The sequence below is a fragment of the Zeugodacus cucurbitae genome, chromosome 2 (genome assembly GCF_028554725.1).
Source record: "Zeugodacus cucurbitae isolate PBARC_wt_2022May chromosome 2, idZeuCucr1.2, whole genome shotgun sequence".
Taxonomy (NCBI): domain Eukaryota; kingdom Metazoa; phylum Arthropoda; class Insecta; order Diptera; family Tephritidae; genus Zeugodacus; species Zeugodacus cucurbitae.
In genome coordinates, this window is record NC_071667.1 from 78,675,369 (window position 1) to 78,689,346 (window position 13,978).

General features: G+C 35.1%; 1 protein-coding gene across 1 annotated transcript; it reads right to left on the reverse strand.

The window, feature by feature from the left end:
- Nucleotides 1-307: 307 nt before the first annotated feature.
- Nucleotides 308-13,663, reverse strand: LOC105213308 (immunoglobulin A1 protease autotransporter). Its single transcript, XM_011186034.3, has 3 exons — nucleotides 12,665-13,663; nucleotides 3,321-3,887; nucleotides 308-3,257 (listed from the first exon to the last, which is right to left on the reverse strand). The coding sequence occupies exons 1-3, from the start codon at nucleotides 12,861-12,863 to the stop codon at nucleotides 1,012-1,014; spliced, it is 3,012 nt and encodes a 1,003-aa protein (XP_011184336.2). The 5' UTR covers nucleotides 12,864-13,663; the 3' UTR covers nucleotides 308-1,011.
- Between the last annotated feature and the right edge of the window lie 315 nt (nucleotides 13,664-13,978).

Consider the following 13,978-nt stretch of genomic DNA (forward strand, 5'->3'; position numbering starts at 1 on the left):
ATTTTCATGTGTTCATGGCTGTAATTCTCACTCTCACTTAAGATAGGACGCGCCCATTTTATATGCTGACCTTTCATCTTATAAAGACCTTCATCCATCAACAAGATTGTACAGATTTACAAATGTATATGTGTACTCTTATACCAGAATATTGATGACTTCAGTAAAAAATGCCATATCAAATAGGGCTGATGACCCAAGGTCGGATCATTTTCACTCCCAAAGTATTGACATAAAATTGAGCTATAGTCCGTGCTAATATTATATATGTTGATTCCGAAGTATTGAACTAGAAGATCTACAAAACTGAATGTTTGAAAGTTCATTATATATTCTGAAACTAAACAGACTCAAGTCTTACTTTTCTAGGGGTGTTTTATAATTTAGAGCTATAATAACTTTCAGGAAGAAAATACAATTTTTTTTAATTTTTGATTTATTCATTTATTCAAACTTCATGCAATGAAATAACTTAATGCGAAGCTACAAAACTAATTTTGACTTAAGTTTTTCGTATATGAAATGCCACTTCTCTAATACTAATAAATAACTGTATCTGGGTTAAGATTATATATTTAACAAAAATATATATTGTTTTTCGTTTCTCAGTTCCACCGTCGTGATTGCATAGCAAAAATTTAAATGTTTAAAAACAATGAAATATTAATTCACATAAATATGTATGTTTATGTATATGTATGCGTGATAAAGAATTCGAAAAATATGGCAAAACAATCGTAATGTTATACATACTACAAAGATATAATATAATACATACGAGTACATAAGAATATTTCTATTAAAAATAAAAATAATAAAAATTACAGTCTGTTTTCGATTTTATGCTAACTAAATAACTAATTCGTTCACCAATACAACAAATTCATGTTTAAATATCTCCTAAATATATACTCGTATATGACTATGTGTGTGTGTGTTAATGTAAAAAGTCTCTGCATTCCTTTATATTTACAATAACGCGTCCATTCTCTGCAGAAATCTACATATTTCCTACAAACACTCCTCCAGCTCCTCGCAGGACGCCGACACTATCGTCGACTTTGGCAACTCGATCTCCAACAACTTCGTGCATGTGCCAACCTCCTCGTCCTCCTCGTCGAGATCGTCTTTGCCGCAGCGTTGCTCCTGCATTTCAATGTCCAATGTGCCATGTTGTCGTTGGAATGAGATGAGGAAAGCCACCACCGAGACGAGCAGAAACATGAAGGCGATGCTGGAGCAAACCACAATTATTAGACCGGAGCGACTGAAGATCGAAGCGGATGTCGCTTCATTTATGCTGCGCGTTGGCAACGGTTTACCAATGCCGCCACTACTCTCAGCAGCCATGTGATCATTTAGAGTGCGTCCGGCGTTGTGTGGCGGAAAGGTTTCAAAGAGTGTCGCCGCCATTGTATCGTCCAACTGTGTCAGCAACATTGTGTGATGTGTCTGTGTGTTGATCGAGCGTGAACCTTTCGTGGAGGCGGTGACATCACCCTGTCCGGTGCTTACGCCCACCAAAAGTGGCACTATGTCAGGATCGTCCGTGTTATTGTCATCTCCATCGATCACTTCGATCTCTTTGAGTGTTGTGGATTGTCTGTCAATTGTGGCGGTGGAGGTATGTGGTAGCTCAGCGTTTGGTAGTTGTGTTGTGCCCAGCAATGAAATATGCATTTGACCCGTACGTTCTGTGGTTGAACTTGACATTTTCCCATTATCTTCGGTTTCGATCATGGACTCAGTGGTTGAGCTACGTTGTGTAATTTCATTGTCTTTCTCTGCTTGTACTAGGATCGCTGACTCTTCTGTTTCTTCTGTTGGTGTTTCAACTCTTGCGCTTGACACATTTTCAGTTGTGCTTGATTTTTCTGTTTGACTACTAATATCATTGTTTATTTCAACCAAGTATTGATTATCATTGAGCGCATCTTGTTTATCGGCAGCATATGTGCTCCCTTCGTTAGTTTTTGGGTTACTGTTACTATCCACAACTTGGTCATCATGCTCGGTTACTTCGCTACTTTTTGCGTCTATTTGATTGTTGTCTTCATTAAGCGTGTCCACTTCAATATTAGTTTGTATATTTTCGTCAACAACCTGTCCCGTAATCGTCTCTATAGGCTCCGAAACAGCTTGATCGTCGTCTTTATCGTCTAACGGTAAACTTGTTTCATTTGCCGCATCGTCATTTTGTAAGCTTTGTTCTTTTTCAATGTCAACATCATTTACCGAAGTTACGGTTGCTTTAGCTGTGGTCTCCTCCCTCTCTAGGAGCTCTTCTTTAACTATGTCCACACTGGCGGTTGTCTCTTCCACCGGTTCAAGAGGTACGGGTTCCAATATGACTTCATCCAATTCAACACCCTGTTTTTTAATTACCGTATGTACACTTTTCACACTTTCGGGTTCGGCAGTAGTGGCAACTTCCTCGTTGGCTAACGCATCACTTTCATCCAGTTGCAATAAATCTTCTGGTAGTTCAGCAGCCAAGGCTGTAGTAGCTTCAGTGGCGTTGAGGTTTTCATCTAAAACTATAGATAGCGATGCTTCATCCGTTGCTGCGGGCGTTATCGTGCTCTCATTCAGATTCACTGCTGAAGTATGATTTTCCGTTGTTTGAGTGCTTGAGTGTTCTTGCGTTGTATCCACAATTTCATTCGAAGCGCTTGATGAAGATGTCTCATGACTCTCAACTGTGACAACTGACGGTGACGCTGACGGCTGACTACTTTCATTACTTAAGTTATTCTCTACCGAACTCGCTGAGTGCTGCTCAGTTGAAGTACTGGTATTTTCATCTTCCAACTTTGTATCATCTTCATAATGTTGATTCTCCAGTACACTGCTCGACTCTCTTTGTATGATTCCTTCTGCATCGATTTCATTAGCCTCATGTGAGTATAGCGCTGAGTCAGAAATACGGCTGAATTGCGCTTGTAGTGAGCTCTTATCTGCATCTAGTGCTCCATCTTGTGCATCAACCTTGTCTTCTTCAATATTTTGCATGCCATCATCTTCATTGAACTGCAGATTTGTTTCACTATGGTCGTTTAAAATTTCTGTATTTTCGTTCTCATGGATATTTAGATTTCTGGCACCACGCTGATTGTCCGCAGTAGACCTGCTCGTCTCCTCAGTTTGTACTGGGAATAGTACTGAAAGATCGTTACTCACACTTTTTGAATGCGCGAGTGTTGTACTTTCTGTTGTCGATAGTTGTTCGCGCACCGTATCTGCGGTTGTGGATGTTACTGAAAGTTTAAAATATAGAAATTATTAATTGTTGAATCCCTCGAAAATTAAAGCCAACTTACACTCTGCTAGCACATCAAACGCAGCACTGGATTTGGTGCTACTCTCCTGCAGCGCGCTCTGTATTAACTGTACTTCGTCGGCAAGTTTTTGCCGCTCCTCTTCATCCGTTACATTCAATTGGTGCTGAACTTCTGCAGCTACGATATCTTGTTCGAATTCGATTTCATTTCTCACGGAATTACGTATGGAATCCTCCAGATTTTCATTCAGCACAGTCTCGACATAATCGAATTTTGGATTTGCCTTTACGCGCAAATCTGTCGCTGACTCTTCGCTGACAACTTGTGCGATTTCATTGTTCACATCTGGTCGCGTTTGCGAAGTCAACATTTGATCGTCGTGTCGTACAGTACTACTGCCGATTGTTGTCATTTCCGGTTCAGTCGCGGCTGTATTGTGCTGAACATTCTCAATGGTGGTTGAGTTATTAGCTAAAAGTGGTGTATTAACTGTGGTGGAATCAGTTTCATCGTTTGTTGCTAGTGGTGTATACGGTGTGGTAGAATTCAAGTCGGTGGTTGTCTCTGCTATAGATCGCTTTATAACAGCGGCATCGATCGGTGTCACTGTTAATGAGAAGAAGTGTAGAGAATGTTATGGTAAACCAAGAAATGTTATTGATGTTAACAGCGGCAAATGTTAAAATTAACATAGCTGGTTGTTATAAGAAAATTCATATTGAAAATAAGGAGGAGACGTTGGAAATGAGTTATTAAGTATGAATTAAGTTTGAAAATCATAATTTATATCTATTTATATATAAAAGCCGTTACTAAAATCGAAAAATATGAATTTTTAATATATCTGTCTAAAACAAAATTTACTTTGGCGGAAAGGGAAGCGTTCAATTCTGTAATTTTTAATTGACTTGCAACTAACAGTACGTCCTACTTTTAAAAATTATATCCGTTGTTCATATTCGGTACATTTTAAATAGCTATACATCAAATTTTGTGTTTATTTCTATATATGTGTATTGTATGGTATATTTTTTACGACAGGTTTAAACATACACAATTCTAAATAAGTTTGTATGCACATCATTCATCATAGCACAAATGCGTGTGTCAACTTAGGTGAATTCTTACATACTTACGTACATATGTACATACATAGAGATCATTATATGCAGTTATACAAATATGTACATTGTAAGTATTCATTCTGAATGTAAATAGTAAATCTAAAAATAACTTAGATTTATGAGTTATTTTCTTACGCCCTCAATTTTGTTTACTCCAGAAAAAAATATACTGAAAGAGATCATATTACTGAGGATTTGCTAAGAAATTTCAACACATTTTCGATCATTTCAAAGTATTATTAAAGGGTTAATGGAACTGAGTATATACACATATTTTTTAATTTTTTAAACGTCCTAACATAAAGTCAATTTAGTTCTAGCATAATAATCTTTTACTATGATTTTTATTTTTATTATAGGGTTAGATATTTAAAAAAACCGATTTTTTATTTTATAAATTCCAGGTTAAATTATTAAAGAATATGTGTCCCAATTTTCTCATCATTCCATTGTTAATAGCCATTAAAGTGAATAATTTTTCTTCAGCTCTGAGTGCACCACTTGTACCATCTACCGGTAATATGTTTTCAAACGCATTTTTCTCAAACGATTTTTTTAACCTGAGTACTTGCTAGATTGAAAAGATGACAACCAATCATTTTGAAAATTTATTGTCACTTTCTTCGAATTATTTCGCACTATATGAACCTTAAGGGAGTATTCTAGTATGGAGACATGAATTTCCCGTCATTTTTTAAATGTCGTAAAAAATTGCAGTTAATATTTTTAGAAACCATTTTTTATAACTAATTTATTGACATTACAAGATTACTGAAAAAAATCAAAATAGTTACAAATTAAAAAAAAAAAATAGAAACTGATGAAGTAGGGGGCTCAAAACCGTACCCACGATTTCAATAATAGCAATCTCAGAAAATAAAAATTAATTAGTTGTTGTTATTATTATTACTAATATTAATCTAGAACTACAGAGAAGTTAAAAAAAAAATTCACAAAATTGCGACTGATTGAAAAAAACACTTTTTTATCACTTTTTAATTCTTAGAATTTTTTCTAAAATAGTAAAAAATAAAATTTGAAGATGAGGCTAGTTCCAGTGTTAGAGACATCTATAAAGAAGAGTTTTTAAAGATTTCAAGCAAATCGGTTCAGTAGTATCGTTTTGAAAAATATTGTTTCGAGAAAACGCGTTTAAACTATCGCGGCAAACCGAGCCCGTGGATGCTGCGCCAAGAAAATACCTGTATCTTTAAAAATAATTGTAATTTTGAAAAATCGTCTTGTAGACATATTCTCAAAGAGTTAAACTTTGAAAATAGAATTAAAAAAATGATATTTGTTTTATTTTTACGCTAGTACACCGCTTTAAATGGGCATATTAACAATATATATTTTTTTAATTTGCCAATAAAAATTGAAATTCATGGTTAAAAATTATGATTTTCCATTTTGAACCCTGTAAAAACTCAATTTTTTAGTTTTTAGATGAAAATTTCGGCTTCCATAATGGACGCATAATTCTGAATCCTCGATGTTGTTTAAATAAATTGCTCAAAATTTGTATAATAAATATATCAATACATTTAAAAAATTAAAAAAAAAAATTGTATTTATTTTTTTACTATAAAAAACATGAAAACCCTTGAAAAAACAAAGTCCTAATGCTATTTTTTCACTGAAGTTGATTGAAGCGCTAATGACACCAGAAGTTCAATCAAAAAAGAAAAAAGCATACAGAAAAATTTTTTTTTTATATTTTATATTTTTAAAGAAAGAGTTATGACAAAGCAAAACTGTTATTCCTAAAATCTGATAAACTAAATAAGATATACAATCTGGTTTTAATGACTTAATAATTTAAAACATATTCCTAATTTATGCGCATTTCTTAAGTAATACAATATTATTTTTAATTTTTTTTTTTTTTGTTAAATCTTTAAAAAATAAAATTAAAAATTTCCAAAAAAAAAAACAAATATAAAAGTGAGAAACAAAATGTCAATTATTTTACTTTTTTTACCCCATTTTGCCTATTTGAGGGTTAAATAATAAAAATAATTATCAATAATTTAACTCGCTTAAGCTTTCAAAACCAATAAAAGAGGATAATTATCATTAATTCTAGAAGTTCATTAACACCGATAAGCATGAAATATTATATTTCAATTTGGACACATAAAATGAAGTTTGAATAATTTTATCATAATTTTTGTACACGCTTCACCCACTGTGCTGCGTTACAATGAACTCGTTGAATATATTTTTCTTTTGTTATCAACGATGATAACTGGCCACATATTTACATGCATACATATACATATCGGTTTGTATGCATGTTGGAATGTCGATAAGCATAATTCTAACGCCAACAGAAGTCAACAACTCATTCATGTAAATATGCTGCATGCAACAAACAACGACAACAATAACAAAATTAGTTTCATGATAAGCAGCCGAAATAAACCCTATCTAATTTGAACATTAACATGGAAATGAGGCTGCTGGCAACCGGTGCAAGCAACTGGTTGCAGAGCTGCAACAACAACAATATTATCATTTGCCACATGGAAACAAACATACATATGTACATGTGTATATATTCCACTAAGCATGCATAATTTATTATGCATTCCCGATATCTTAAATTATCAAACAATAAAAGCGGGGAACAGCCAACGACAGATTGCCGAACTGCTGCAGTCAGAGATGTCAATGCAACGGGCAGTTCCTACATACTATATATACTTACATATACATATCTACATAAGTATCTAAGTAAATGCATAAGTTAAAATGTAAATTTCTTTGTGTGTCAGACATGCTCCCATGGGGAACCTTTTGCCACTCTAAGGAGTCTCTTTACTCACATGTTTGTAGCAATGTGTCTACTGTTTGAATAAGTGTGGCGTGTCAAGAATTTTTCAAATGACGAAATTTTTCAAATAAAAGACCTAACATGTCATTCTTTTACGCCACAGACTGCCACATTCTCCACACATCAAGCAGACAGCGGCGGAGAAAAGCAAGCAACATTTGAAGAAATCAATATGCCAAGCAAGCAGCTCGTGTGGCACGCAATAGTGCTGCCGTGCAGCAAAATAGCCAAGAATACTAGTGGAGAGACGTGAAAATGCACTTTAGTGAGTCGCAGCAGTGGCAAGTTGATTTTGGTGGAAAATCTTTTCGAAATATTTCAGCGGATTTTCCTGCATGCCAAAGCAAAGCAGTGAACGCATCGAAGAAATGTGTCGACAGTTTACCGCCATCGCAGCCATGGAGGGGTGCAGTTTGTATGGGAGCCGCGCTTTGCTTTGTAGAAGGATTAGGCGCAGTGGCTGTTGGTGATAAGCTTTTCCCACGCTTCCATTCATTGCATTGTTTACGCATTTTATCAAGTTCAATGTAATTGTTTACTCTTTTATTTCTTGTTGTGTGTGTGTGTTGTTTATGTGCTTTATGACCCCAACTGCTGTTAATGGAGCTTGTGCGTGTTGAAAAAGTCTCAGATAAGCATGCGAGTAGGACTGGCCCTTGCATATTATTCATAACCGACTACTTAGCTGTCATTTGCATTGACTTACTGCCTGCGCTATTGCTATGGGAATATTATCAGCTTTAATTTTTTTACTCACGCATCATCTAGCAGAGAGAGTATAATAGTTTTGTGAACACAAAAACTTGTTTGTAAGTCATAAAACTAAAGGATTTAGATTAGATTTTAAACTTTTATTACCTTATCGGATTATGTTTAAAACAACTAAAACTCACCCCACTCTAGAGTAAAAAAACCCTATCTCAAGACGGGTCTACTAATTTCAAAGAATATTGGCACATAATATTCCCTTGACTTCCTGATGTTACCGATGGAAAATGAGAAACATCGGTTAACAACCACGCCTGCTTGCCATACAGCACAATTTTGAATTCCATCTCATTCGTTCATTTACCTCAAGGACCAATGGAGATATCGAAACAAAGCTTTACACAAACACTGCATTGGCCCATTTAAAACTTTTCGAAATTGGACTTTACATATTTAAGGCCCCATATATCAAACATGAAGACCTCGTGCCAAAGGATCATATTTTTTCCAAAAATATCGGTAAATCTCTCGAATATTTTACAGAAATTCGGCAGAAATCTTTTTATTCTAATAATATGTCACCGTGCTAAAAATGGGTGAAATCGGGTTACAACTTCCTCTAGCTCCCATATACCTGATATACGGATTTCCAAATACCCGGTGGGCTTTACACCGCATATAGCGGTTAATATGTCATATTTCGTATTTTCGAAAATGAGGTGAGCGTATGCGGTTGAATATAATACATACAGCTTGGTGGCAACAATAGTTGAAATCGGTCCACAATTTACCCCAGTCCCCATATACTATATATAAAGATTTTTGAATTTTAGTCATCTTTATGTCGAATATATGGGTCGACCTATGTGTATTATCTTAATAAAATGTAATAAATAAATTACGAAAGTATAAAGTGTTCGGTTACAACCGAACTCAGCTCATCCTTACTTGTTTTTTTTTATTTGTAATATGACTACATAGACGAAGACTATCAATGTTTGTATGTATATAGCCACTTACATAAAATCTTCAACTGTGGGACATTGATCTACTGAGCATTATAAAGAAATTAACGATAAGTTCGACTTCCTCATGACAACACACAAACAGACATACATACATACATACTTATGTATATACTATATCAATGTATGAAAGTCCCTTCATATTAAATTTTACGAGTATCTACTTTCATATTTATGCTTTACACATTATCTACGCTAGTGAGGCACCATAAATTGTTATAAACAAAAAGTTATGAGCACGCAAGAACCAAACAAGAAAAAAGTGAAAGAAAATATAAAATAAAATAAATACCGATTACACAATTACTATTTTCCCAGTCCGAGCCCATTGAAAATCCACTTATTCATCGTATGTGTGCAAGTGTGTCAGTGTGTATGGCGGAAGATGCGTCTAGAGACGCATGCGTCACACTGCGTCTACGCATATGCTTTGTAGTCACTTCCTATATTACTCCTAGCCGTGAACCGACGAAAATGTAATTAAATTTTTATGTTACGGCGCGGCATCTTGAACATCGATTTACACAGCACAGCACAGTTCATGCAGCACGTGGCTACGCATTGTGTGTCCGTGACATTACGCCGCATAAAACATAACGCATAACATAACATATGGTCATATGAAAGCATGAAAGTCACCGCGGTTGGCGCGAGTGCAATGTTAATGAAAGCAACGAATCAATATTCATACGGAAAAGGAGTACAATTACTATGTGTATGACGGCGCGTATTTAAGTGGCGTAGGAAATCGCTAACCGTTATTGAACTACAAAGCGTCACTATCGATTTGGGGCATGTCTACTACTGCAGTTATGTTTTATGTTTATGTACTACATACTGAAATGGCTTTTTTAACACAAATTTTAATTACTTGCTGCATTTTCCTTTGTGTTGTTGTGTATAAAAGCGTTTATTGATTGATTTATATTCATATTTCATTCAAGCGCTTGACTCTAATTCTGTTTTCGTGCATTTACATATATTAAATATGCCGTGAACGTTCAACATAATGTGATCGTGTATTTTATATGGTTATTTCCTAAAAGCATTTCATAAGAACTTTCTTTCATAGAAATATGTATGCAGTTCTCATAGCAATATTCAGCTTTTTATTTTTTTTATTGGTTCGATGAGTGTTGCATAACGCAAGTCACGTTTGAGTTCTTTTGGTAAATTTTTTTCTAGATTTAAAATTGTGATATTGTCATTCAGATATGTTATGGAGATATTTATGTTTACATATGTATAGTAATAAGTTTAGATTTTTTAGACAATTTTGAAGCGCACTATTTTTATAGAATTTAATTTTTTTTAAACACTTATTATTTAAGAATAATTTTTCGGTTGCATTCATATTTTAGTATTAGATGAGTCTAGTTACAACCAAATTGTTCTAACCTACAATAAATAGCTTACAAAAAACACACATTTCTTTTAATTAGTTTTAAGGTCTTCTATAGGGAACAATTTCATTCAAGAATTTTTCAAAACTATTTACCCTTTCTGCTTGATAACAATGTTATATTTTCTTACTTTGCTCGAATATTCTTATTTGAGAGCCTCAGCAACTACATTTAAGCCATTGATTCTTAACACCGAAACTCTAGAAGTGGCTGAGGTTTCACTCTAATATAAATATTGAACTGAAATATAGAACAGTTTCGTAGTTTATCTTACTTGCTCTCTAGTAGATTTATCTTTGTGTTGGAAACTGCATTAGAATAGTTTAGCTAATATTTAGCTAAAATTTATCACCATATGTGAGGTTTCAAGTTCGCTCCGATATGCAGAGATCAGATCAAGGTCAAAAAATTGTTTGAAATTAACGAAACCTTAAGTCACGGTCAGGAATTCCATAATTAGGCCTTCTAAGTAGCCTTTATAGCTCCTTATTACTCTTCGTAACCAACAGTACTTGTTGTATGAGGAACTATATTAAGGGATAGCTAAAGCTAACCTAAGGAGTTAAGGAGTATGCAAGTTGCTTCGGTGTTTATTAACTGATCTATTCTATCAATCAAGAAGAAGATTCTATCAATATGTTACAATTTATCTTATATACATATAATCGGGCTGGTGAAGTCCTTAAAATAATCTTGAAATTCTTAAAATATGAGCACCGCAATCTAATCGATAGTTAATCTAATTTCAGAATTTATATTTTTTAATACCAATAATGTAATTACTTTTAACAGTAACAGAAAAGTGTTATATTTATAAGACAATTTTCAATTACAAAAACTACTTCTGCAAATATAAATTTTCATAGTTAATTTGATTATTAAATTGTGTTAAAATATAATTGGATTGGTTACTAATAAATTGAAAGCAATTTCAACGCAATTTAAGTATTCAACTAGTAAGCAATTAAAAAACAATTTCCTCACGACGATCCGAAGATGATTGAGGTGTTCAGCAATACATACATTTGTACATATAGGCACATAAAATATTCACATCACGTATAGATAAGCGCGTCATAGTCCGCTGCCGGAAAGCCGGAAAGACTTTTCCGGATTGTCAATGGCAACATCAAATCAGCGATGAGTCAGTTTAAAGGTCCCAAATAACATGCTTGCATATAATTTTTTTTGGACTTTCAAAGGAAACAACTTCTTGAGCAAATGGTCTCAAAATTAAAAAAAAATCTTGGAAAAGTCAAATTGAAACCAATTGTTGGAATAACGCTTCTTTTGGTGAAAACTAAGATTTTCTCTAAATGGTTGGAGTTGTTTTCGCTATAAATATATATCGACCAGCTTCTAGTCTCTTATTCAATCGTTGGAGATCTTAAATTTTTTGATGGAGTTTCAGTACTATATTACTTCAGGATCATTATAGAACCTGAAGTGCAACAGATTCATGGTACTACTGTAGTCTCAACCAAATCCGAAACGGTCTTTAAAATTCTAAATGATCTTTTTGGGTGAAGGAATGCCGAAAGACAACTGAGAAGAAAAATTTATAATATCCTCTCAGATTCCTGATAATGTCATGTCTCTCGTCTCAGAGTCCTTGAAATGTTTTTCATAAACCTACAAGAGCACCTAAAACACTTTTTTTCCATTTTTGCTGCAATCTTCAGCACCCAACCTCCAGACAAAATTGAAATTTTTATTTTCTTCATTTCAGTGCTAACTACAATTCGTAGTGGGTATATATAAATTTGCCAATAAATGAAATCGATGTGGAAGCGAGAGATCAAAAGGCGAAAAAACGCAACAACAAACTCACTTAGGCACTAGTCTTCAAATCAAATCGAATTTTCTTGTTGTTAGAGAAAATCCGACGCAAGTAAACCGTCCAGTTGTTATGTTCGTTCTTGCAACCATTTAACAACATCCGTGGGGGGAAGTGGCAGATGTCATGTCGAAATAAGTGGCCCACGCGAAGTTGTACAAACCCGCAGGATGGGAGATGCCGAAGCAGGGAGCTTAGAATTGCGCACAGCTGGGGCCAAAGCAGATCAACCGAGCTGAAGTATAAATCTTCTTTTCTGTTGTTGTTATTATTGTTATGGTTGTAGCTGTCTACGCCAATGATGCTAATGCCAACGGCAATCTTATTGATATGTTGCTCACTATAAACCTGACTACTTTGTTGTTATTATTGTTGCTATTATTGCTACACATACATGCATACTCGTATAAACATATGTATATAAAAGCGATTTTAATAGTCACTACTCACCAGCCAACGCCAGTATGGCCACTGTGATGAACAGTGGCAAAGCTTTGGGTTGATTGCTGCCACTACTGTTGCCATTGCGATAACAGGTTAACCTGTTGCAACGTCTTTGTTTATGGCAGCTGCAATTGCCGTTGCCGTTGCTGCCGTCATTCATGTCTGCCAGCGCGAGTGCGCAGCGCACTTGTTTCCACCATGACATGTTGCCGGCCGTTGTCGTCTTTGCTGTTGTTGTTGTTGTTTTTTGTATGCTGTTGCTTTTGTTGTGGCAGCTGAATTTCTTGTTTGCTTTCTGTTTTGTGTTGCACGTACTTGTTTTTGTTGTCGCTGTTGTTGATTCTGCGGTTATTATTATTGCCGGTAGTTGATTGTTTTTGGTGTGTTTGGCAGCGCCCCTTGGTCAATAACGTCTTGTTACTGCCGGTTATATACACAACTATATATTATATATGTATATATGTACGATTATTTATCCCGAGTTTGAAGGAGTGCACTGCTTTTGATGTTGAAGATGCCTCAATTTATGCCGAAGACACTGTGATCGATACAGTCAAAGCAATGTCTGCTGTACAAATGAATGAAGCACTATCGTTGAGCCGAGTCAATGACGTACGAAATCTATCTATACCTCCAGCAGGAGAAAAAACACTAATTACTCTTTCTAATCGCTCTCAACACTTTTGCACTTTCCTCGCGATTTCATACAATTCGTATGAGTTTCAATAGAAAAATTCTGCGAAAGTGAAACACCTGATCACGTCGGCATTCAGTATTCAAGCCATATATGCCGAACTTGACAACTTGAACACGCCAATTTTACGCACTTTACTTGTAAACTAAAACTTCTTTGTTGTAATTATTAGTTTTGTTACTTTCTTCAAATGTTCACGTGAGTGTCTTCTTTTTCACTGAATTATTGTTGTTGTATAGACTGCCGTAGCTGTCATCGCTTAAACCAAATTGTCGGACTGTTCGCGCCCAATACACGTGAAGAACTGAAACCGAAACTGATTTTGAGAACAGAAATCAACTTTTCTTCAACAGTTGAGAACCACTACATGTCCGCACACACACACACATCGGCATCAGCGGACAGCATAAAATGCAACAGCGACAACAACAAAAGTAACCATTGCATACGTCCCGCCATGCCGCTGCAATCGTCAGTCTACGATCCGACCATGTGCATTGTGTGCTCACCGATATCCACACACTTGCAAGGCAACATACTCGAGACTGTATATGTATGTGTTTATTCATCCATCAATATGTGAGTACGCCTGTGCCTCGTAAGTATGGATATTCATTGGCATTGTC